The 26,864-nt window shown below is 36.9% G+C and overlaps 1 protein-coding gene across 1 annotated transcript; it reads left to right on the top strand.

Moving 5' to 3' along the window:
• The first annotated feature begins 81 nt into the window (after nucleotides 1–81).
• On the top strand, nucleotides 82–26,864 carry pla2g4ab (phospholipase A2, group IVAb (cytosolic, calcium-dependent)). Its single transcript, XM_081606122.1, has 19 exons — nucleotides 82–411; nucleotides 2,892–3,000; nucleotides 5,421–5,502; nucleotides 6,011–6,159; nucleotides 6,380–6,493; nucleotides 6,814–6,851; nucleotides 7,212–7,356; nucleotides 9,298–9,434; nucleotides 10,069–10,291; nucleotides 10,654–10,768; nucleotides 15,059–15,196; nucleotides 15,282–15,371; nucleotides 17,127–17,192; nucleotides 19,161–19,291; nucleotides 19,366–19,477; nucleotides 20,791–20,975; nucleotides 21,050–21,239; nucleotides 21,990–22,147; nucleotides 24,738–26,864. Exons 2-19 carry the CDS (start codon nucleotides 2,983–2,985, stop codon nucleotides 24,894–24,896), a joined length of 2,250 nt encoding a protein of 749 aa, XP_081462248.1. The 5' UTR covers nucleotides 82–411; nucleotides 2,892–2,982; the 3' UTR covers nucleotides 24,897–26,864.

Raw genomic sequence — 26,864 nt, 5'->3', positions numbered from 1 at the left:
AAAAAAAGTTATGAGAGGTTTTGTCGTCATTGCTGTGTCATGTTCTCTATTATCTTACCAAAGTGAAAAAAGTGCCCTCGTGTGGAGGAAATTACGCGCTGGAGCGCATTTGGAAAGGTTCTCTGGGGGGAGTAACCAGCACTGTTGTCCTGCTGAGTCAACTTCTGACTTTTTTTTACTGTGGGATTTCCTCACTGTTTACTTTGACAAATTTAACTTTTTTCCTTTTGAATTTTTCCCTTTCTTCATCTAACTCAATTTTATCTGTTGCATTAGTTTGGCCGCTGAACTACCCGACTACCGGGTGCCGAGAAGCGCCTCCTCCTCCATCTTCATTCTTGCACTACGAGTATGCTCGCTCAACATGACACATTTAAATGGACTTATAAATTGAAACACGATCTTGCTCAGGTAAGTTTCTGTTTCCTTCTTTATCTGCACACGATGTCGCGCCTTTTGTGAAAGAAAATCGGACAGATGTCCATAAACTCGGCTACTACTGGAGCCTGTTTTTGAAGGGTTAACGCAGTGGACGCTCACACAGAATAAGGAAGCTGAAAATACATTATTTACGCGCATTAACGTGCATTTTAAAAGTCCAGATCATAAACGTCTGTTTCAACACCTAAATTTGACAGATTATTGTAAATATAGATTCTTGCTGGAGGATGAGACAGAGAAAATCCGTACACAAGTGGCGTATGAATTAATAAGAGGGAGCTTGTATTTTAATGTGTAGTTCTCACAGTCATCTGCATTATTTTGCATGATCAAAGCCAATGGATCATAATCAATAAATGTGCATAGCCATAACACTGTCAGCCCGTCTCCAAAGAATCAGGCCAAACTAGTCTTTGGTGTCGAGTGGCCGGTTTTTAGAGACTCTTGTGAAAGACTGCAACGTTTTCTCACAGTAAAAGTCCTAAAAAGTTCACAGTGATTCCGTAATCCTCCATAGTTTTTGTTGTTTTAATGCGTCAGAGTATTTGTAGCGAAACGAGGAAGCTTTCTGTGTGTGTGTTATAGTTTGAACTGCTGCAGCTGTTTTGCATCATGGCAGCTTGCTTGCTGTACTTTATGAAAATGTTAGTGCCGCGGGGGCCGTCCGTGGAGCTATTTTGGCCGCCTGCATGCGCTCATTGTCCGCCACTGAACCAGGGCAGCCAGCGAGGAGAGCTGGCACCGTCACAAGTTGAAGCTTTTTGCTGCAAACTACGTGACGGCTGCAGTGAACACAGAGACCCTCTACGTGCTCTCTGTCCTCTTGATAACAGCACGCTTTGATGAGCAGCTGAAAAAAAAAGACTCAATGAACTTCAGCTGCGTTATCTGCATTGCATATGCACATTTGCGCACCATTCATGCAAATTTCTAAAGAGTGAAAACATTTATGCGGCTAAAAATAATCACCTTGTCGTCTCTTTTGCACATATACACCAAGTTTTACATTTTACTGCTGGTTATGTGACACAGCAGCTTTGTCACAGCTTTGTTTATTCTCAATGAGTCTTCTGAAAGTATCCATACCTCTTGTCTTGATGTTACAACCACAAACTTTAGTGGATTTCATTGCGGTTTATGTGATAAAACAGCACAACATCTTGTTAATCACAGAAACAGCCATGAATTCTGGTTGCTCTGAGGGAGCTGCAGAGATCTATTGCTCAAGTAGTGAAATATTTTGGCAAGATAACTGTTAGTCATAATAGTTATCTTATTATAACTATTAATAAGATAACTGTGGCTCCACAAATATCTCGATTTGTGGAGTCAGACATGCTCCACAAATCTGGCTTTTATTAAAAGTGGCAAGATGAAATACATTATGTAAAAGTGATAATTACGCTATAAATGGGAGGCAACAACATTTGACAGAAAAGCTCAACACTGAACTTTTTTTTGGCTTATATGCAAAACAACGTTTTGGTCAAAAAACGAATCCTGCCCATCTCACTTAACACACACACACGCACGCACGCACGCACGCACGCACGCACGCACGCACGCACGCACGCACACACACACACACACACACACACACACACACACACACACACACACACACACACACACACACACACACACACACAAAAAAAACACCATCCATACTGTAAAACATGATGATGATGACATGATAGATATGCACAAAAAACATATTTTGATGGTTCTTTGTGCTCTAACTTGTCATATCAAGAACTGCCTGACAAAAAGATGTATAAAACACACATTCATACACACATTTGCTTTTGGTCTGGTTGTCTTATCACAATTTAGTAGCCCAGCACACTTCCTGTTGGGCCTGCCGAGATGCGAAGGGTTGTGCTGATAATGACGGTTCTGGGCTGCACAGTGGAGCAAATGTTAAAACGTTTGCCTTTTACTACGAAGGTCTTGGGTTCAAATCCCAGCCTGGAATCTGTCTGCATGGAGTTTGTATCATCAATCTGTGTGCTAATGGGTAATCCATCAACGCACCAACCAGTCGTCCATAATTGAAACTTATTGCAAATGCATTTTAATTTTTTTTATAAACTTTTCATGTTTATTAAATGTATGAAAAGTCTAACTCCAGTTTGTCAGAAATAATATATTTCTGATGCCTTTTTCATTTTTAGTTGAATCAAAATGAGACATTTTTGGGATGTTACCTTGTTGCATAATGATAATCTTTTTCTTGTCCTTTTATTTGGTGTTGGACTAAAAACTCATACCTTCAAAAAGAAGGTATGAGTTTGGCAAAGATAATTTTTTTCCGTGGTTAATTCCTTATTATAGTTAACTGCTGACCTAAAACAAGGTTAATCTGCGCAAAGTTTTGTTTGCTTTAGTTCTAGGGTGAAAAAAAATCAGAACTTAATCTAAATCGGCTTCTTTTGTTGTTGTTGTTTCAGGCCAACTGCATCACTGTGTGACTGAGATGCTCTGAGTCAAAGTTTGCATCACGTCGAGGGCTTTCCTGAGAATTACTCTCCAAACATTGCAATGGCTTCCAATATAATTGTGAGTATGGGATGGTGTGATTTTTCTAGCATAAATGATGTGAAAAAGTACTTGGCATGTGCCAGGATGAGAGTTTCATGGTATGATGTGAAAATATCAGAGTACTAAAACAAAAATTTGTGAACAAAAATATACCTGACGTTCCAATTGGCTTTATTAAAAACAAATGGGCAGCAATTAAAGACTTTATAATCTGTAACATTTAGTTATCATATTGACTTTAAAGGAAAAATATTAAAGGAAGTTCTTGGAGTTTACGTTCCTTATAGTTTATAAATAAAAAACTGAGCTAAAATCACCGTATTGGCTTCTTTGTGCCATCAAATAACTAAAAATTAACAACAAAAACTAGCTATACACTCAAATTAGTTTAGTTTTATGTATTACACTTTAACATTTTATTATTTAATGTCTTAATGAAATGGCACCTGAGTATCTTGCAGATCCTCACATTCCTACCATAGTTTTATTCAAATCAACTAATTTTACCGGTTCTGTAGTCCAGGCTGAAAAACAATCACAACCAAAACTCTGAATCACTCGTTTCAATTAACATCTGGTCAGGAATATGAAAAATTTAAGAGAACTTCTGACAGCTTTCTGCCCTGGTTGGGTTTCTTTTTATTAGTTTCTTTTATTATATTGTTCACCTGTTTTATTGAGCTGGATTTGCAGTAATTTGTACAGCAAATATGTGTATTGTAGATTGTCTTAAATCTGCTTAATGGTTTTGAATGTGTAGCTTTTTAATAATTTTATTGTACCTTCATACATGTAGCTGCTCTATGCCAAGAAGTAAAACATATCTCAGGTGGTTCAGTCATTCCACAGAACGGCTCAGATAATTTTCCTTCAACAAAAGCAGATTCAAGTTTCAAAAACCCAAACTGCTAATGTAGAGATCAGAGTTTTTTTCTTAATTTGAACACAGGTTTGAGATAATCTTTGTAAGAATAGTTTTTCTGAAATTCTAGTGCTATCTTGAATTTGTTATATTTCCTGTGTTTAGAGTTTTAAAACTAAAATGTCCTTTAGGAGTAAAATGATATCCAGATGACACTGAGGTGATAGTGTTCTTAAAAAATGACCTAAAAATGACTCTGGATGTAACAAGGTATCGTAGCAACAGACGAAGAGAAACACAAGTTCTGTTTATTTAATAGAACAAATGGATGACGCCCATAGTTTAGGTGCAGCTAACACAATCTATTTATAATCGGTCAAAATTGTTGTAAGGACAAAAAAAAAAAAAACTAGAAAAAAGAATCTTAGATTTTACAAATTAATGTGCAACATTGCAGTTTCCTCTGCAATGTTAGGGTGTGATCAATGGGCAGAAATAGATACATGCCTAAACCTATCGCTGATCATACCAAAGAAACAAGCGATGTTTGATTTTGAGCTGTGACTCAGCACCTCCTGTCTGTCTTATTGTGATAGTTTGATAAATGGTTATAACATTCTCAGCTGATGAATACAACCGGGTGGATTCTGTTTAAACTGGAGTGTTGCCAACACATTTAAATAGAGTATTAATTTTTTTTTTAATATTTAGAAATATCTGAAGCAATAATTACTGTAATTGTGTCACATAATTCTGGGGAAAGTTCAGTTTTTGCACTGGGGAGTATACTTACCGTACAGGAAACAAATATATTGCCTAAGGAAGATAGCAGTCAGTCACTGTGATCCAAGTTTGGAGAAACAAAAAATTGAGGTCGAGCTCACAACTATTCAGAGTAGAAACAACTTGAAGTGTAATTTTCTGTCATTTTGCACAAACTTAAAACCTTACGTTCAAGTCCAGCAAACTTTATTGCTTTATTCCATTTTTGCCTCAACGAGTTGTCTTCTTTGTGGCTTTTTTTTTGTTTATCAACCAAACAATGTTTGTGTTTCCATTCGCGATGTCCCAATCAAAGCATTTTTGAATATCATTGTCAGTATAGTTGACTGCGTCCAACCATAATAGCTTTTGTCGTCATTCATGACTATTGTGTCAAGTTGGTCGCACCCTAAAAGTCGTCATCTTCCAAAAAACATTGAAAAGATGGAATGTGTCGGAAGTGCTGCAAATACGTCTGTAGTTAGCAATTATTTAAAAAAAAGAAAACGGAAGTTGTTTAGCTGCCTGTATTAGTCTATAACTAATCCACACAACCCTGGAAATAAAAAAAATAAATGTAGACTTTAACTGTATAGTAAATGCTTACATGTTTTCAATCAAAGTGGCACAAAGTGAAACGTTTCACGATGGGTTTGATTGTCAGCTGTCATGCCAAACCCCCCGGATGTTTTCTCTGGTTGATGATTCATTTTACAACCAACAGATCTGTTATCATTTTCTTTACGCTGGTTTCACAGATTTTCTCACACAGAATACTAAAGGTTTTTTAAACTAAATCTGAACTGTGTTGTAGGTGGAACATCAAATTTCTCATAAATTCACTGTGACTGTCGTTCGTGCTGAAAGTGTTACCAAAGGAGCGCTTGGTGACCTGCGTAAGTATTTAGGAGTATTTTAAACAACTATGAATCTGAATGCTACATGGATTCATTGTTTTGAGTAGGGAAGTTGATTTTTGTATTTATGTTCATTAAAAATGTAAAATAAATATAATTAATGGTGTCTGAAATGCTATTTAGGCAAGAAATTCCATCATTTACACTGCATTTTATTTTTTTTGTAAGACACTATGGTTGTAAGATGATGCAAAAATGTAGCATGAGGATAATAGGAGGTGTTGTAATAATCCATAATCTGGGTTACAGGGAGCATGTCAGTATTAAATAAAAGTAACCCCAGAATAGAGCCTTGAGGAACTTTATATATATATATATATATATATATATATATATATATATATATATATATATATATATATATATATATATATATATATATATATATATGTTTGCTCATATATCTTTGATTTCCAAATGACACAAAGGAGTGTCTTTCTGCCACATTAGATCATTTAGTAAATCTACCAATTTGTTGCATGTTTAGTGGATACTCCAGATCCATATGTGGAGCTGTTCATCCCAACCGCTCCGGAGAGCAGGAAGAGGACGAAGCACATAGACAACGACATCAACCCGAAGTGGAATGAGACTTTTCATTTCATTTTAGACCCCGGCCAGCCGAATGTGTTGGAGGTGAGATTTGCATTTGAAAGTCCAGTTCTAGTTCTGCAGAGGATGACTGAGTAATAATGCAACACAGCAGAACCACGGCAACTATGAAACAGGATTATGACTCAAAATGTTTCGTTTCTTTGCTTAGACAATTTTCCAATGTTTGTTTAATTTAATCTTGGTGAAGCTAAACAGAATTAACGTGTTATACAGCATAAACTCTACTGTTTATTCCAATCAGCTGACACTAATGGATGCCAACTATGTTATGGACGAGACACTTGGGACGGCGTCCTTTGACATCACCAAGCTCAAAGTGGGCCAGAAAAACCTGGAAATTTTCAAATTTGGAAAAGTAAGGCTGTCACTTTTGTTTACACATCCTAATACTCATATGCTTGAATGGCAAATGTTGTTGGAAAATCTTTTCCCGATGATTCAAATTCTCGCAAATGACTTTGAAATGAATTATGTAAATGTGTGTTACTGCAGAAATGAGCGCTTCGGAAGCATGTCAGGAAAGCTTCAGTGAAAAAATGTCATGAATGATGATATATGTACATGTTGATTGAGGTGGTTGTGTGTCAAGAGTGTAACATTTTTCCATTTGGATAGTTTGTTTCCTGCTGTGACCTCCGTCACACTTAAATAACCACATAATGTTTATTTTTACAGGCAACCAAAGTACACTTGGAGATGATGTTGGAAATCTGGTATGTTTTTAAATCAAAATTAAATGTTATTTAGTTATATTTAATAAGTATTGGTTAATAAAGGTGCTGTCACACTAGAACCGAACTAGTTGCCTAACAAAGTAAATGAGTAATCAAATCTGCAGCTGATTCCTTCCCGTAATTACATTTAATGTAATGTTCCAGAAAAGGTTTGTAATTATATGAAGGTGAGTGATAAAGAGTTCGTAGTTGAGTTTCACAGCAGACCACCTGACAGCAGATCTTATCAGACAAAGATCAGTTTTGATCATCCTGTCGGAAGATTTTATTCTCCAACCATGTACTGCTCGACATGAGTCAGCGTTTTAGTGAAACCTAAATCTTCATCTGCATCTTAAGCACAAACCAGGACCTGAGGTTCAGCCTGGCCTTGTGTGACAAAGAGAAGGAGTTTCGACACACCCGCAGAGAAAGAGTGATGCTCGGCATTAAAAAACTCCTCGACATGGAGAAGCCTTGCTTCCTCCCCAGCGCTCCGCACGAGGTGAGTGCAGAAACACAGAGGCATTTTTTTACATTTACAATCGAAACGACATCTGGTTACTGAACTGACAGCTTAAATTCTCAGTTTTACTCACTTTGTAGTCCTACCTAGAAACAGGCAGGAATGTAATGACTCAGCATGTTTTTAACACTTTTTTGTGTCATTTTAAATCTATTTTAAATGGCCACATTTAAGTTCTTACTTGTGAAAACTTCACCTGTTTGAATTTAAAAAGTTAACGCTGCTTACACTTCACATGTACAACTTCTATGTTGTTTTTCAATTACTTAGCGCCTTAATAACACACACGACACGATGAGGTGTTTACAGAGTCTTGCAAAAGTATCCAATGCTTTCAACTTTTTCTCACGTTATACCCTTGAAATTCATTGCATGTTATTTTATGAGAAACCTGAAGTAGCACAGAATTGTGGACCAGAAGAAAAATTATAGTTTTCAATTTTGTTTTTTAAAATAATGTCTGGATTTGGTTTAACTTACATTTGTTTTTCAGACCCTTTTCTTTAGTTACAATGGATGGTTTAAATCAAACCAAATTTATGTGTTAGAATGACCTAATCAAAGTCCAGACCTGGTTAGAAAGGGATTTTCACAAATGCTTTCCATCCATTTTGACTGAGCTGGAGCTATTTGGAAAATTTCGAAAGCATATGATTTCCCCCCTCTTATTGATTTACCACGTTAGTTTGGTTCATGGAATCGAATCAGAGTTAATTACATTGAAGTTTATGCTTGCAGTCTGAAAAAACAACAGTTTATGAGGAATAATGTTTTTTGTAAAGCACTGAAACTCTCACATGGTATCAGGCCCAGAAGAAACAGAAACAATATGGCTGCCATTAGGTTAAAAAAATCATCAGGAGTTTTTATGCTGGTGGTAAAATAATTATAAATTATGCAATAATTTATATATATATATTTAAAAAAACTAAACAGATTCAAACAATAGCTTGTTCAGTGTTGATTCCCTCTACAAAAAGCATAAAACTTTATTTTGGTCAGTGACCCATAATAAGGAAACACTTTGATCTGGTTCACAGTCAGCGCAATGCAAAATCAAAACTTGTTTTTTTTTTTTTTTTTGTCAGAAAGGTAAGCTACCGTTTATCCTGCCGCCTCACCGATAACCTGATAAACAGGAAAGGTTGATATTGGCCCTAAAACTGTTTCCATAATGCATTACGTTAACCCTGCCACTGACATGAAACAACACGATATTTCCTACATTTCTACATAATCTCTGCTGAGTTTATTCTGTTTTATAAAGTAGTGATGGTTCTGATGTGTGCTTACAGTTTCTCTACTCCACATTCCCGCTTATCTTTAGCTCCAGGAAAGGTTATTGAGCAGAGGAAAAACAGTCCAGAGCATTAAGGTCTGTTGCCTTTAGACATTATAATCAGGCTTCAGTGCAGACCTGCTGACATGAAGTGGAAATCTCTGACGCAAAACTTCAACCTTTTCTCCCATGCATTTAGTTTAGCTTCCTTTTCCGCCAGAGCTGTTTTGGCGTGGTGCCCCTGCTAGCTGGCGATAAGCTCTGGCCAGACGTTCTCTCTCCTCATTGTACGAGAACTTGCAGAGGGATGACGTATCCTGTTACAGCCTCTTACTGTGACGGCCGTCCTCCAACTCCCTCTGACTGTGGAAATATTCAGAAATTATGGATTGTACAGGCTGGGAACCTGTGTTGCACAATAAGAATTAGGAAATAGCTGAAGTTGTTAAAACACAACTTGGGGAAGGGACTGCTGCAAAGGCATGACGTAACTAGCTTGGCATTCAAGCTGTGCAAAGGAAAGTTACCAAAGCTGGAAGAATAATCCAGATTGAATCCACTGTTTTTAAAGCCTGTAGGTTATAATGATGTTGTTAAGCATATCTTTCTTCGTCTTATTATAAATTTGCTTACCGTTCCAGGTTCCAGTGATAGCCATCGCAGGTTCAGGCGGGGGTTTTCGTGCAATGGTCGGGTTTTCTGGAGTGATGAAGGCCCTGTTTGAGTCTGGGGTCTTAGACTGTGCCACATATGTTGCAGGCCTCTCTGGGTCCACATGGTACGTGTTTACCTGCCCTGTTTTCTTCATGTCTCACCTTCATCACCTTTGCCTTTTCTTTATTTATCAGTATTTTATTTTCTCTTACTTTGTCTCTGCACTACAATCATGAACTTCAGTGTATTTTGGGGGGATTTTATGTGATATACCAGCACAAAGCAGTGCATATTTGGAGAGGGGAAAGAAAATGATTCATGGATTTCAAAGTTTTTATATCCAAAAATATGAAATAGAGTCCAGTGACCAAACATATCTGGAGGAGTTGCAGAGGTCATTTGAGAGATTTGGTTGCATGCAATCCATCTTCTTGATGGAAGAGAAAACCTTAACTAATAGTACAAATCAGAACACATTTTGGTAGCAGCAAAATTCAGTTAATCAATAACTGCTCAGTGGGAATGCTTTTCTTCAGTAGGAAGATCGAAACTCGTCAGAGTCAGAGGTGGAAAGACGATGGGAAAAAAAAAAAAATCTGTCTGTTAAAGACTTGGAACATGACTCACAGAAAATCCCTCCAAAAAATATCAAAGCTTGTGTTTGTGCAACAGCAAAAATTACTTAGTTGCACTTACTTATTCTGTAATTGTAATTTGAAACCACCTCTTTCTATCTTTCTTCCACTTTATCTCTCCAGGTACATGTCTGCTCTCTACTCCCACCCCGACTTTCCAAACAAGGGTCCGAAAGACATCAACAGTGAGTTGATGAAAAGAGTCAGCAGCAACCCTCTCAGGCTGCTGCTGCCTCAGCACATCACCAACTACATCCAGGCCCTGTGGACCAAGAAAGCATCAGGGCAGCCAGTTACATTTACCGACGTATTCGGCATGCTCATAGGAGAAACTCTTATACCTGCGGTAGGAGCCACATACAGTTACTATTTATTTTACTCATGAAAACCAGTGAATTCCCCTGATTTAGTTTAACTCAGTTATTAAATGTTTATTTTCTTTAAAAGAAACATTGGTTGTTTCTGACCAAGCAGTGTATTTCTATAGTTAGCATTGAGAGAAGGTAAATATTTTTTTTCACAGATTATCTGTCTCATGCCAAACTGTCACACACCGTGACATAGTGTTTTCATATGTAAAAAAACATTTTAATATAAAAGTTACCTACTGTAGTTTGGGGAATGTAATTATTATTCCTTATTGTGATGTTAGAAATGTGAACATTAGTGCGTATGAACTGATTCAAACCTTATGGTCTGTTTATTCAGAGGATGGATATCAAGCTAAGTGACATCCAGGAGAAAATAAACCAGTCCCAGAGCCCTCTACCTCTCTTCACATGTCTACACGTCAAACCAGATGTTTCAGAGCTCATGTTTGCAGGTAATTCGTATTCTTGTTTTATGTTAACAGCTCATCTCTGACCCCTCGTATTCCCAGCAGACCTATATTTGCATAAATAACGAGTAATGTATACACATATTCAGTGAGGCCACATGCAAAACAAGCAGCCAACACATATTCCTTGTAACGTAGCGTTGGTGTCACAGACAGGATGTGGCCCGATGTGTTCAGCCGTCTTTTAATTCCGCACTTACAGAAAACATTAGCTCAGCTAAATAAAGGAACTATCTTAAGCACCAGTTTGTGGTTGTTCTAGGTTTGTCCCATATAACACAACACTTCCTCTTCGTCAGTGTGGGCTCTACGGCAACTGCTTCAGTGAACTGCAGTTAAAACTTTTAAAAAGAGAAATAACTAAGGACTAAACTGCTGCTATTGTAACTCATTTCATCATTAGTTGGCTCATTATGACAAAAATCGTCCTTATCAATGAGTGTGTGTCAACCGGTCCAGGCTTTAACCTGCCTTCATTGGTATTAGTGGCCAGGGTTTAGCTTAACTTTTGTTGGATATTAATTATTAAGACATCTGTAAACAATACAACAAAAACATGGAGCTACAACATTAATAAAAAGTTGGATTAGCTCTGGTATTTTAGGATTTCATTGTCTCCTGTTCATTTCACAGAGTGCAACACAAGGAGTTCCAGTCCATAAACGGCATTTCTGACTCTGTTTCGCCATCAATCTTTTAATTTCACTTTGTAGAGATAAAAAAATGTTGTTTTAAATGCTGCTTGACTACAAGTTTTCCAGTGCTGCTAAAAGGAGATAAGCAATCAGCCATTCTTTGTAAAGAGGGAGAAGACTTGACAGATTGTCTTACACTTAATTCCATGTAGGGGTGTTTGACAGAGAACAGCTATGATTTATGAAAACTAATCAAAAAGTGGGATGGAGGGAAAAAAGCAGAAAACTTTCTTTCAGTTCAGCATGTGGGAGATAAACTTGTTTCTATAAAGTCAGTAGAAACCATGAGCTTTTACTGATCACACAGTATTAACCACTTCCTTTTGATTGCTTATATAAGTGAGCATTTTCATTTCTTGGCTGCACACACCTACTTCTGATGCTGATGCTCATAAAATATATGTTTTGATAAGTTTTTTGCATTCAAACACTTAAGGATCATTTTTTCACAAATAGAGGTAGTTTATGTAGTCATTTATGGGAATGATTTAGGGAGATATGTGCAGGAACTTTTCCTGTTAATTTTTTTCAAATTGAATTATTTTCTCTTATTTTAAAACAACACAAATCACCTAACTATTGTTCTGTTTTAAAATATCTGGACAGTGTTGTGGTACTTTTAAGATTTTGCACATTGTAATTGTTCTGAAAGGTTTAATCACTGGTTTAGACATTTGGGTGTTATGGTTTGCATTGTTTTATGTTTCTGTCCCACTGATATCTTGTTCTCTTGTTTCTTTAAAACCCATTTGAAATAAATAAAGAAATAAAATTGCGTGTGAAACAGGCAAAAGCAAAACATAAAAAGAAACATAAGACTTTAGGTATTCAGTGAAGGCACCCAATAAGACAGTAAGAGGGTCTTTAAATCTGACATAGATGTAGAATCTAATACACAACTAAACAGCTGCTAAAAACGGATTGGGTTTTCCTGTGTTGAGTCAATCCCAATCAGCACAATTAGAGAGGAGCAGATCAGGGGAAGTAAAGCAGGTTGCAACCACAGAAACTACCAAATTAAAATAGGAACTTCAAATGGGGCTTACAAAATGCTATTGCAAGATCAAAATGTAGCACTAATAAAAGAAATAAAGCCATGAAGACGAATGTAAAAAAGACTACATAACCTCACAATGACTTTTAAAAACATAATCTTTGACAGGAAAGCGCAGACTCAGCAGTGCGGTCAACTTGTTGTAAAATCTTTGCAGTTAATCACATCCCAAACGTCTTATCGTTCGCCGGACTGTTATCAGCTGAGCTGCACTGAACCTGAACTCTAACATCTTGAATAACTTTTCAAAATGTTCCTTTTGAATTTGTACATTTTCCAATGTACAGTCTATAGATTTACGTCTCTGGAAGTAAACGTGACGTCACAGACGCACCAGCAGGTGCATAATTTGACAGTTAAATATAGTTTACAGATGAATCACATGTTCTATCCTCCTGCTACATTTATTTATTTGCATATAGATCAGATAATTACTGAATTATTCTGAGAAGGGGTCACCCACAATCGTGTGGGGAGATATTTCACTGTGGGCCGATTTACTGAGAAATTTCCCTTGCGACTTGATCCACAGGGGTTTCTGTTTATCATAAATGTGCGCAGGGCTCTGCTCTCACAATAGCCTCTGTGAGAAAACTGATCCAGAGTAAGGTATTCCCTCTCTTGTTGTTGAAAAGATACTATTGTGAAGAGCCACTTCGACACGTATTTACGAAGATGACGCAAAACCTGTACCCAATCTGGAATTACACGTTTCTCTTTTCTTATCGCACAGCAGCAGTACCTAATAGTTAAAGAAAAACTGTCTCGATGACAAACATTGCAATGGGAAAATGACATTTACTACCTTAGGTAGCTGCTTAACCGTGAAGCATTTTAGTTTCGTTGATGTGATTAGTAATGTTTGAAATGTGGTCATGGATGTTTCTACAAACTTAGAAAGAAATGTTTACTCACACATTCACATAGAATGTGAAAGTTATTTTTAGAGCCAATTATTCAGAAGACATAACTTATATTACTCATGATTGGGTGAAGCCATTTACTGTCATCCTGTTGTGTTATTTTTTCAATTATATTGACATCAGAAGCTGCCCAAATGGCCCTGATCAAATATTGACAGCTTGATGTCTGTTTTTTTTTTTTTTGTAGATGAAGTACTTTATTTTCTCAGATAATAAATTCGTCAGTTCTTCTTGGAGAAAAGCTGGTAACACTTTTTTTGAAGGGGTGTGCATAAGACTGACATGACACTGTCATAAACATGACATAACACCTGTCATAAACATAAAGAAGTCTTTATGAATGTTAATGACAGTTGTCATGAAGTGTCATTCGGTAAATAATGACACTTTTAATGCAAAGTTGCTCTAAAAGTTGCATTGAAAGTCCATTAAAAGTGCCAACTTTGCATTAAATGATCATAATTTACAAAATCATGCAAAGTTGGCACTTTTAATGGACTTTCAATGCAACTTTTAGAGCTTTAGAGCTTTAGAACTTTGCATTAAAAGTGTCATTATTTACCGAATGACACTTCATAAAAATTGTCATAACCATTCATAAAGACTTCTTTATGTTCATGACAGATGTTATGTCATGTTTATAACAGTGTCATGTCAGTATTATGCACACCCCTTCAAATAATGTGTTGCCAAAAAGCCTCGAGTCCCTTTAAGGTCTGGGATGTCTTAAAGGAACTGCGTGTTTGATTTCATCCTAAAGTACCTCATTGATATGAGACCAGGAGACTAAGGCTATAACTCTTGATGCTCAATTCCCAATTTTTGCTGAAATCCAATTGTCACAAGCAGCGCATTGTTTACAGAGGCAATAATAAACTGAGTCGTTTCATAGCGCGATTGTAAAGTTAACTGGACAATGAGAGCCAACAGTATTGTCACAAGATTGTAAGAACACAAAGGAAGGCAATAAAAAGAAAACAGAACTAATATTAATGGCTTTTTGTGGAGCATTGATTGCAGTTTCTTTAGTGAAATCTGTTTGGGTGCGAAGTGCGCTTCACTGACAGACTTCTTTTGTAAGTTCATAATCAGAATTTTTATCAATTGTTTATGTCTGGATTTTCTGCATCTGACTTTTTTTGGTGCAGAAAAATGATTCGTGTCTCATATCAATGACATGAAAGTCAGATTAAATGTGACATTACGTTTGGAAGTGGCACAGATCAGATATTACTGGGGGTGAAACGTTTATGGAAGTTCAAACTGTGGGTCTTATTCACCTGCTGTGTGAACACAGCCTCAGATGGTTGCTCCAGAAACGTTTTGCTGCTCAAGACTGACGTGGTTAAATCCCAGAAGTACTGAATCCCTACACAGGCTGTTTGGTAGATATACCAAAAGAGGAGGCTAAAAACAAATTTAAAAACTACTCTGGTTCCAGGCAGATGCAGCTTTTAAAGTTTTAGTGTTGCTTTTGCATTATTTATTACATCTAAAGTGGATACCTCTCCTCATAGTACTGATATCACCTTGCAACAATTACGTGTTTAATATTATTTGTTGAGTAACACTTTTTCACATTAACTCTAATTCCAACGTCCAGATTGGGTGGAGTTCAGCCCGTATGAAATCGGAATGGCAAAGTATGGTACCTTCATGACACCCGGCCTGTTTGGCAGCAAGTTCTTCATGGGAACAGTTGTGAAGAAGTACGAAGAGAACCCTCTTCACTTCCTGATGGGTAAGGATGAACCATTTCAACTGGAGCACATGATTTGGGTGTCTTCTGCTGTTTGATGCTGACTGAGCATGTTTTGGTGTGGCAGGCGTGTGGGGAAGCGCCTTCTCCATTCTGTTCAACCGAGTGCTGGGAGTCAAGGACACAGCCGGAGGCAGCACCATGGAGGAGGAGTTAGGTAATCTATTACCCTGTTTTCTCCTCTTTTTGGAGACAAAATGAATGAGAAATGTAACAAAACTGTTTCACCAAGTTAGCCTAGAGAGCTGTCAGGAGTTTCAGCTGGAGATTTTTAAATTTATATCCCCTCCAGTTTTCTAGACAACAAATGGTTGATATTTTTTGGGAAAAAAAGACTAATAGAAGTTTCTTAAAATATATATTTTTTGCAAATATTATAGCAAAGGTTGATCTAGTGAAAGAAATACATTTCTAAAAACTCTTCACTTTACAAAAATTGCAGATGAATGTAAATAAATGTAAATAAATGTTGTGGGTGCACCTCAATGAATGAGATCATTAGAAAGGAGAATTTATTTCAGAAAATAAATGTAAGAAAGCTGGTCAGATATTTAGATTCATTACACACAGAACAGTATTTGAGTTTTCCTAAAAATACATTTTCATGATTTCTTTTTCAAGACGTTAATTGAAAAATGAGTTAAGGGGAAAAAACGTGGTAGGAAAATTACACAAAAAAATTGCACAAAGTTGATAAGCAGATCCCCCCCTTTTTGGTTTATTTAAATATTTAATCATCAAAATTGCCTGAAAGAAATGTTTAAGATGTATCTGTTTGTTACAGCCACATCTAAGAGTTTCACTTTTTTGAATTGCATTGCTAAAATAAATTGAGATCTCAGTGACACCCCTGTAAAAAAATTGGAACAAAATGATTCTGAATTTGTCATAAAATGGTGAAAAGAAAGATCCAAAAACAAAAATGTAGGGATGAATCCAAATACTACAGAACAAAGAACCACAGGATGATCTGACAAAGAGCTGACGGACAGAGATGTATATATGGATGGGAGGTGATTATTGAACAAGAAGTAGGTGGTTGATTAAACACTGGGAACAGAAGTGAAGGAAGGTAAGTAACTGAAGTTGAACTTAGGAAATAAACCAAGAAGATAAAAAGAGAACGATAACGATAAAAACTGCAGATAATAGCTGAACAAAAACACAAAACACCAGAATACTACAAGTAATCTTAAACCTAAAAATATAACTGAATATGAAAAGCAAAACAAGACCTTTGGTCCAAAGTTTATGACATAATTTTACTAAGTAAATATAATGCATAACATTCCTATAATAGTTAAAATTGAGGATATTCAGGTTGTGATTGCAAGACTGTTTTAGATTAGTTTGTAAATGTTGAAGTCTGTGTAAGCAGAGTTAGAAATCTGCAGTTTTAGTCATGGGTCACTTGTGTTAGTTTTCTTTTTGTACATATCTGATTGAAATCAGTTCCCATGGAACATCCTCACACCGCAATGGAAATCACTGCATACCTGAGATCCTTTTGTCATAAATGTGTCCGGAGGTTGTTTTTAGTCACTTCATCTCACACCTTCAAAGAGCTTTTTAAAAAAATGCAGTTTGGGTACCAGTGACAACCCAGTTGTGAGGGGCATATTGACTTCATGACAGCTCACTGGCTCTTCGTTTGATTGAATGCTTTTGTAATTGGTGGCGTTTACGTCATACAGTCAGACTGTAACAATGAGTTTCACAAATGTGTGAGAAAATATCCACATAGTTTAAGAATGTTGGTTTATCTGGTGTGGTTCTCACAAAGATAAGCAGCTGATGGTAATATGATAATACCATAAAACCTTACAAACCAGGAAATCAGGTTAACTTTAAAACTTAAAATAAACTAGTTTAAGGACTTGCAGAGTGAAGAATTGTTTTGTACGTCTTACAGAGCAGATCAAACCCCAGCACATTGTTGGAGAAGACAGCCTGGACAATGACGATGAACCCAGAAAAGGTAAGCTGAGAAATGCACAAAGGATTTAATGCACAGCTGATTTACTGTGAATAATTGTAACACTGATGTGTTTGAAGCAGTTTCCGTTTGCATCAGCTGGCGTGACAGCTGCATGAGAAAAGTCACTTTGCTTAAGAGGCTCTGCTGATTAATGAGTGTTTCACTTTTGAAAAGCTGTCTATTGTGATTAAAAAAACTAGACTTTTACTGAAAAAAGCTATAAATAGAAAAAAAAGACAATGTGTGGGAGAGAAAGAGAGAGACTGGTTTGAAAAAAAGGGTGTGTCAGAAAAAGAAAGACTGGTTTCAAATGAACTCTGTCCCTGCATGTGAAGATGTCTAATGTTTCTCTTTTTAAAGCTGCACGACTTTAAGTAACAAATAACCAATTCATGTTCCAATGCGTGCATAAGCCTTAGAAGGTGTGTCAGAGTTTTCTAAATTTAGATGAAATTTAAAACGTTGTATTTTCAAACAGTTTCTGACGGCCAACACTAACCAGCTTTAATAAAAGCATGACGGTGCCACTATCATGTTCCACTGTGGGAACGTTTTGTTCAGTGTAAAACTTTTGTTCACGCATTTTGGATATGGGTAATAAAATCGGTTAATTTTGGTGTCTTCTGACCAGCGCACACATATTCTGTATCTAAAGATTTAAATGAGACTTCTTCTATTGGCATGAGCATCTTTCTTGCATGACAAAAATTTTCACCAGATTCTTGGTCTTGGTCTAATCTCTTTAGAAACTGTTTTCTAAACTTTTTTTAAAATTGTTTAATCTCAAAAGTCCTCAAAATTAGACTTTTCTTATGCATAGATACAGGTGTAAATAAATATGTATTAAACAGGGAGCAAACGCAAGAAGAAAACACTACAAAATCAACTAACTTTTTAAAGATTTAAAAGGTTATTGACTTGTTAAATATTTATATTTGCCTGATTTGTTCAGTTTAGGCATCTCTCCATTTCTGCAAGCAAAAAGTTGATTAAAGAGTTTACAATGTTTGAAATCTAACCATGATAAGATTATCTACCATAATTATCTCACAGTTCTTTTCTGTTACAACACCTGTGAAGCCATTGCATTTGTAGAGAATTATTAAGAGGAAGTCACTTAGATTAAAATAAAACTACAGGTATGATAGTAGTCAAATACTTGACATATTTTATGGTTTACTGTTTATCAAGGATAAAATACAAAACATGTTTGAAAACTCCTAAACCAAAAGGTTAAAAATACAAGTTCATTTTCACAAATGGGCGTGATGCATTGAGAGCTGAATGATGTCTTTATGAAATTCTTTGGTATAAAAAAAGAAGCAGGATTAGAGAGTAAAGTCCTTTTGTGTTGACTTTCATAGACTTTTTTCTTCACGCCTCATTGTTAGTTGTCACTAGACTCTACTTATCTTGCCTTTCTTTATGTACTTTTGTTTTGCAGCACGTAGTACAAACCAAGCGTGGTTAGTAAAGCACAGTTTGTGTTCTCAAGTATTTCCTCCTCTTTCATTTGAAGTTAGGGGAAAAAAAATATTGATACAGATCAAATTTTCTTGGCTTGACTCATGAGTTGCTTAGCTTTCTCTTTTGTTGTACAATGATTCACGTGATATAGACCTTGGTGGGCTAAATCAGTGATTAATGGCCAGTTTGCAGAAGTAACTAAAACTCGACATAACTCACTGGCTCATTAGAAAGCCTCTGTAGAGCTACAGGTGACATGCTGAGGAAGAAACAACGCATGTGGGCCAATCAAAACTGATTACACTTATATTATAAATATTTTTTTGTAAAACATGAAAAGGTAATTAACATAATCCATCAATTTTCTGTACACCCTTGTCCTGTAAGTTATGTAAAAGGTCAAGTATGTGTGTTTGTGTAGATAACATTTACATATTGTTGACCTTATTTTCAATGATTTGCACATGTGACGATGATTTGTTGTTTTATTTTGGGTTTTAGGTGGAACAGAAAACCAAGACGCAGAGGAGGAGTTCAGCCGCACCGCTCAGGCCAGCTGGGTTCAGAGAATGTTCACTTCGCTCTTTAGTGACTCTGCCCTGTTCAACACAAGAGAGGGTCGAGCTGGAAAGGTGCACTACTTAAACGTCAGCACAGGTCAGTCTGCATTTTCTTTGTCTAAAATCTCCTTTTATCGCCTCACCAGGTGCATAACTTCATGCTGGGCCTGAACCTGAACATCAGCATCCCCTTCTCTCCTCTAACGGATTTACCATATACTGTGCTTACACCTGAAGACGAAGTGGATGCTGTAACAGGTAAGAAGAAAATAATGATCACTGTTCACTCTTAACATCAAGAAGGGGCAGGATGTTTTACACAGTTTTACTATGATTCATGATACCTTCACCGTTTCTTCTTAATTTTTTTAAAGATTATATTCTGATGCAACCAGAATAATTCAGAAGTCAAAGTTTTGTTCACTTTTTCTTGTTTTTGGTCACCTTGTGCACTGGACCATTGTTTTATATTGTTTTAGTTTCTAATGATTCAAATGATCTAACTTTCTATGAAATTAGATTTTAGCTGCAGTTTGAAAATATTTTGTGTGGTGATATGCTGTGTGTGTATAGTTTTTATTTGGCTGTTTTCTTTACATCACTCCAGAAGGTGATGCTTTGATCTGAAACCTTTGTACAATAAATACCACATTATTCGTTAATTTTATCCACTATTATTACATGGCGTTTTGACATGCTTGCATAAAGGCTTTAGGCAACTAAACTACATGCAGTGTAGTGAAAGTGTCTTGCAAAAACCATTAAATTGTTGACATCTTATCAGATTAAACCCAAAAACCTAAATATTTGTTTTTTTCTTATTGAGATTTTGGACCAAAAAAGATTTTTGAAATGTGAAAGAAAGGTTTTCCAACCCTGTACTCATAGCAACAAGCTTGTGGCTTCAAGTGTGAATGTTGCAACTTTTTAAAATTTGTCCAGAAAATCTGTTCAAGCTGCACTCTGTTCAAGTTACTCAAGGAAAAACAGCAGTAATGAAATCCAAAGTTAATGTCACTTAGGAAAAAGCTCATTTGAATTGAATTTGTGTAGAACGATGTCCTCATGATTAGCTTTTGGAAAAACTGTAGCTTGGATTAGGTTACATGATATTATCCAGTTTGTTTCTTCAGTTGAATTATCATTGGAAACCATTTCTCTTTAGACAAGTGCTATGATGTCATGAGTCAGGATCCAGTGTATTTAGGTGACAAGTTGTGGCAAACAGCAAACATAATGTTATTTCTGTGAAGCTAGAAGTTTACTTAGCTTTGCTTAAAGAGACTCTGTGTTCTTGAACTTGAACTAGGTCATCACAGAACAGCCTTCTGTGGATTTATTATCATTCATGTATTGTTTAGTCACATGAATGACAATTCATGTGACTAATCTGTGTCACTCAAATGACACAGATTGGATATTTTTTTCCTATGAGATCATTTCAACGGCTGTACTTCCTTCGTCCAGTTGCATGTGTCATACACCTTGTATTTCTTTTATTCCATCTAACTCAAGGTTGGGTTAGATGGAATAAAAGAAATGTAATTGTGTCATTCTTCGTGTTTTTGTAGACCCAGATGAGTTTGACCGTATTTACGAACCTCTGGACGTGAAGAGTAAGAAGATCCATGTAGTAGACAGCGGCCTGACCTACAACCTTCCCTACCCGCTCATCCTACGGCCGCAACGCGGCGTTGATCTCATCATCTCATTTGATTTTTCTGCTCGACCGAGCGACTCCAGCCCTCCATTCAAGGTTAGAAACCTCTTAAATCCGCTGAAATAAAAACTCACCAAAAACTTGACCTAATTAGTAAAAATGTCCCACAGGAGCTGCTGTTAGCAGAAAAGTGGGCCAGAATGAACAAGCTCCCGTTCCCTAAGATTGACCCAAAAGTGTTTGATCGTGAGGGTCTGAAGGAATGCTACGTCTTCAAACCCAGGAAGGGGGAAAAGAATTGCCCGACTGTGATCCACTTTGTCCTGGTCAACATTAACTTCAGGAAATTCAAGGCGCCTGGTGAGTGTGAGCATGTGCAGAGACGTTCACAGAGCTGGAAGGGTCAATGTTCCAAGACTAAGTATTGTCATGATTACACAAATTTCCTGTCAGCGCAAATGGTAAGTTTGACTCTGGAAATGTGAGGAATTTTGATGTGCAAAGAATGTGGGAATGTAATCATAATCAGTAAGTAGCAGAATACGTTTCGCGTTTTTCACGAAAGTTACACGCTTTATCTGAGGGCCCCAAAAGGAAACCATCTGCTCAAGGTCATGGGAGTTTCTAGGATGAATTGGTGCATATGTACACATGCAAAAATGAGTCACAGTGTGTTCAGCTTTTATGACTCACCCCTCTAGTATATGGCTCCTGTAGGATCCAGGTGCAGATGGGGAGCCCTTCAGTGTAGTTTGTAGAAACAAACCATCATGCAAAGACAGAATCTCCTCCTTTCCATTCGTGTCTCTTTGCATTTCTGTTAGTCATCTGCCCACCGACTTTCGAAGCCTGTTTATATGATACCAAACATTTTGTTTTTGCTCTCAAAGCCAAAAGACATCTGAGGAAATGAAACCGTAAATGAAATTCCAGTGTCTGCACTTTCTAACTTTTAACCTGCATGTGGGAGCCCTCGTAAAAAGTTGGAATAAAACTCATAACGGTTCCAATGTAGTTCAACATAGACTACATTTGCTAAAACTGCATTCGTGTCAGTGGATGAACCAGATTATTTATTTCACTTCCTGTTCATGTTTGATCTGCCCACAGGGGTTCCCAGAGAGACAGAGAAGGAGAAGGAGTTGGCTGATTTCGACATCTTTGATGACCCGGAGTCGCCGTTTTCAACTTTCAACTTCCAGTACTCCAACGAGGCTTTCACCCGACTCCATGACCTGATGGAGTTCAACACCCTCAACAACCTCGAGGTCAGCTTGGTGATGTTGCAAGATTGGCACAAATGAACTTTCCGCAACGAGAACCAATTATGATGTCGGCAGTAAATTTTGCAATGTGTAAGAACATAAGGTCATGAAGGGATTGGAGAGTGATTCAGGAACGTCTCAAATAAGCCGTGGTCATCTATCTTTATCCACTTCTGTCAGTAAGGAGGTTTCGGATTCCTTAGTATATTATTGGGCAACATCAAAAACTTTAAGAATTACAAAGGAAGTCTGGCTCACACATGTTTTGATTTACTGTCTGAGGAATGCTCTTACTTAGCCGACTGCATTTGAATCACTTCTGTGCTGAGTGATGATTCAAGTTTCACGAGAGATTTTATTTCACTCATACATCATACAGTTTCCTCTGGTTGTAGTAGTTTTTTTCTTGCCAACATTATTTAGTGAAAAGGAATCTAAAGAGTGTGGGCATGTCATGGTACGCAGAATATGCACAACCTTTTTTCCACCAATCATGTCGTACATATAAGAACATGTTCTTTAACTAAATATGAATTAAATCTGAAAATCTGAATGCTATACTTTAGCTTTGTTTATTTAACAAAAACTGGGGCGAGGAGGAAAACGCAGAAAAAAATATAAAAATTTTCCATAAAATTGCTTTTGAATATTTATAAATTTGTAAAGCTGCAGCAATGCATCACTTGACTGCTGTGTGACTCAAGCTTCAGCTGCTGAAGTGGATTTGTGTTTAACTCTAGTACTTTGGTGCTTCTAAGTAAACCCAAATGATCCTCCTTCGTCCTTCATTCTTGACAGTTGGGAAGAATTTGTCTTTATTTCTCCGTGTTTGGAGTTTGCTAGAGATTGTGCTGTGCATTATAGCCAAACATTTCTAGATCAGTAAAATCTGTCCTTCTACAAAAAGCTGTTCTGACAGCATTTTTTCAGGAGTCTTACAGTGTATTTCGACACAGGCTTATAATTACATGTCATTGCACCATGCACTTTTTAAAAAAGGAGGTTTTCTCCTCGTAATCCCTACAAACGAGTGATACGTGTTCAAGCTTGTCCAGTAATATAGTTACAAACTGGCACTTTACACGCTAACTGGGTTTCTAAATGGATGAAATTTCTGGAGTTTCATTAAGCAATTGCACAAACCAGCCTCAGATTAAACTTGGTGACATATCCACTGCTGGGAAACTTTTTTACCTTTATTTAAGAAGAAAGTCCCTTTATATCAACATCTCTGTTTCGCAGGAGACCTGGACAAGAAAACACACAGCTGTGAGCTAAAAATTTTAAATTAATGTGAAAATAAGTCAGTCAGCACAATACAGTTTCTAAACTCTCCCAGAGAAACAAAAGCTTTAACTGTGAGAACATTATGAAGGTTATTCCCCAACCAACGTCCAAAATAAATAAAAAAAACACAATTTCTGCCAAATTAAGAATAAAATGTATGTACTCTAAACAAAATACAAACCAAGGACCACAATATTTACCCAGCAGTGATTTGTACTAGAAAACATGTCATGGCTCTTCTCTTAGGCACAATGAGGGTCAAGAAACAAGAATTTAAAGGAAACAATGATGGGTACTTCTCAAAAAATTCATCAATTTAGAGAACTGCCATAAACAGAATTTAAACCCCAAAGTTGTGGGCATAAGCAACATACAAAAAATGTCACCACATTGAAGAACTTAAAAAAAACCCCAACAAATTAAGCACTTTTATTTTACTTATTGATAAAAAACGGATTCATCTCGAGAATGAAGTTCTACTGTAACCCTCAAATGCTCATGAACTCTGTGAACTCTGAAAAAAATTACATCAAGCCACTAAATACCAAATATAGATAGGATCATGCCATCTTCATAAGGTCTGAATCTTAATCACCTGATGGTAGAAGTATGGCCTTCTTCATCTGTAAACTTTGGTGTCATCTGCATAAAGATGCACTTTGATATTAGCATATCTTTCCTAGTGATATTCAGCAACAATGTAAACTAAAACTGAGCCTTTTCTGCATTGTGACGCGCCTTATATGATGCGTCATGGAGTCGTAGGACTGTGATTCTGCCAGCAGATTCTCATGTAATATGTACAAATACAAAAAGAGAGCTGGTGAAGAGCTAAAGAGGTAGGACAGATGATGGCTGGAGGTCAGCATAGCCAGGGAGGGAGTAATTACTGGAACTAGAAACAAATGAGACCAATTAACTGAGTGTGAACATCTGGAGGAGGAGAGATTGGTTCCGAGGAAAATGGCAAGAAATTTAACCAAAACTTTTTATCTGTACAAAATAAGGGGACAGAATAATCACAGAAAATAAAAACTAATTTTTCTGATTATTTTAATTTGGTTTTGTTATTTTATTATAATAATGTCTCCTTGCTTCCTAAATGTCTAGACTCTAGTAAATATGGAAAGTTAAGAAGAAGCACTAACATATGGGAAAACATTTTAGAGCTTGACGCCAGCCAAATGTTTTTACCAGCTGTGACTTTATATAAGTCTATTTATTACACGAGTTGTCCCTTTCTTTTGGCATTTTCTGCATCACTGCAATCAGTATTTAACTCTTCTATTTGTGCTTTTTGTTGTAGGTTATTAAAGAGGCCATCAAGGAGTGCATTGTGACACGGAAGGAGATGCCCTCAAGCCACTCCGCTCCCTTCTCCCTCAGCAGCATCCCTAAAAAGAAGTTTTTCAAAAGAGATCCCGATTCAAAACCCTGGAATCACCTGGGAAAGGATGGCCAGTAGTTCCAGGATAAGACTTTGAATAAAGAGACTTCTTTTAGTTTTGGGGATTTTGCCTTAAAGTTAAGTGTTTAACTTTAGGAAAATGCTCTTGTCCTGATCTGCAGGACGACTTGATGTGATTCAGAAATAAGACCTGAGAAAAGTGACGTTTTGTGTGGAAAATCTGATGAAAATCTTGGGATTGGAATCCATTGCAGCAGCATTCTCATCTGGTTGTATGTTCACCTGTGATTTCTGGGAAAACACAAAGAGCCGATTACTATTTCACACCCCACTGCATTTTCATTGCTGCAGTCAACACAGTGTTGTTAGGGAGACCTTTTCGTTCGCCCAAACCTTGTAGCTTTTTTTGTTTTTTGACTCGTCTTTGTCAAATCTTTTTACTCATCTGATTTTTCTGCCAAAGCACAACATTCCCAATAGTTTTGGACTCTTTCAGCCTCATTTGGATCTTTCCAGACAAATATTTTGGCGTCCTGTTGCTCATAAATTATACTGTCAAATTACCTTAAGAATCCTCATTTGTGGTTTGCCGTTTTTGTGGGCTGAACTTTTTTTGAACTGAATGTGCTGTAGAGCATGCACTTTTTAAAAATATTTTTTTCCCCATTATATCTCCTGCCTTAACTTGTATTCTTGTTTAGAGACATGGATGGGGGAGCTCATAACTACTGTTTGTGTGTGATGGTAGCTCCTAAACATGCAACCTGCACCCCCTCTGGATATTTTAAACATCTTAAGGATGTTTACCCACCTACGTAGCAGGAGCACTCCCTGCTGCCCGGAAGGGAGTGCCAAATTAAAGCTATCGTTTTGGAAAAACCAAAACCCATTACCATAGCAACAGCTGTTCACTCTCTTCCTTTAACATTTTTGTTTTAGCACCAGTGTAAATATGTGTTTATTCACCTGACCGCTTTGGTCCAATAATGAAAACTTTTCTTGACCATCACTTGCTCCAAAAAACAAAAAAGAAAAAGTTGTGCTTCCGGATGCTTTAGACTTTCTAATCGAGTGTGGGTGGAGTGGAGTATGCCGTTACAAGTGCCTGCTCACATCTCTTAGAACGACGGTCCTCTATTCAACAATACCGGGTGGAATTTTACACACTACACCTACACCTGCAGCAGTAAAGGCCTGGAATCTGACACACTACACCTAACGCCTGCAGGGGCCTGAAAGGCTGCAAACACAGAGGGGAGGAATTTTTTTACTGCAGCACTTCCAAGCTCTCTGCAGTCATGTTTCGACCATGGCTGATTGGAAACAATCTGAGATAAAGAGTAGAATCAAGCTTCAGGGTTGTGTGATCAGGGAATATTTCTTTTTATTTTATTTTACTTTTTTCCCAATTTGTGTCTTTCTTTTAGTCTTATTTATGTTTGTTAAAGTTGTGGTAATCTTGTGTGCTCTTAAAAAAAAAAAGACCTTTTGGGGAAATAATTCATTCACCATCTCAGATAGATTCATAGCAAAGATTAAACATTTTCCTACGTCTACACAGGGAGAAGTATTAGGACTGAAAAATTTCAATGTATTTTATTTGGTTTTTCATATTGGAGCAAGACAAAATAGTAAAGGTACAATCTGGGGTATTTTTATTCACCCCACCTAATTTAATACTTTGTTGAAACACCAACTGCTATAATTACATCTGCAACTGTTTTGATGTTCTCCACCAAAAGAGTTGCAACCAACTTTGCTCACCTAGCTACTAACATTTTAGCCAATTCTTATTGGGAAAATTTCTTAAGCTCATTTATATGGTGAACATCTGTGAAAATGTGTCTTCATATCTTGTTCCAGATTCTCAGTTAGAATTAGAACAAGACTTTGACCTGGTATCAAAGTAAGCCGGGTGAATACATATGCATACGTTTGGATTTAATTTGTAAAGATTTTTATGCCACTTCGTTTTGCTCTGATGCATAACATTCCAATAAAATACTTTATGGTTTGTGTTGTAAA

Source organism: Poecilia reticulata, chromosome 4, assembly GCF_904066995.2.
Source record: "Poecilia reticulata chromosome 4, P_reticulata-male-v2, whole genome shotgun sequence".
Lineage (NCBI taxonomy): Eukaryota > Metazoa > Chordata > Actinopteri > Cyprinodontiformes > Poeciliidae > Poecilia > Poecilia reticulata.
This window is presented reverse-complemented; position numbering and strand designations above follow the sequence as displayed.

What these genes read in the sequence shown, in the direction of transcription:
- pla2g4ab (XM_081606122.1), top strand. An exon ending in AAATTTTCAAATTTGGAAAA is followed by an intron (nt 6,494 to 6,813) that starts GTAAGGCTGTCA and finishes TTATTTTTACAG; the next exon opens with GCAACCAAAGTACACTTGGA. An exon ending in CGAAGTGGATGCTGTAACAG is followed by an intron (nt 19,478 to 20,790) that starts GTAAGAAGAAAA and finishes GTGTTTTTGTAG; the next exon opens with ACCCAGATGAGTTTGACCGT.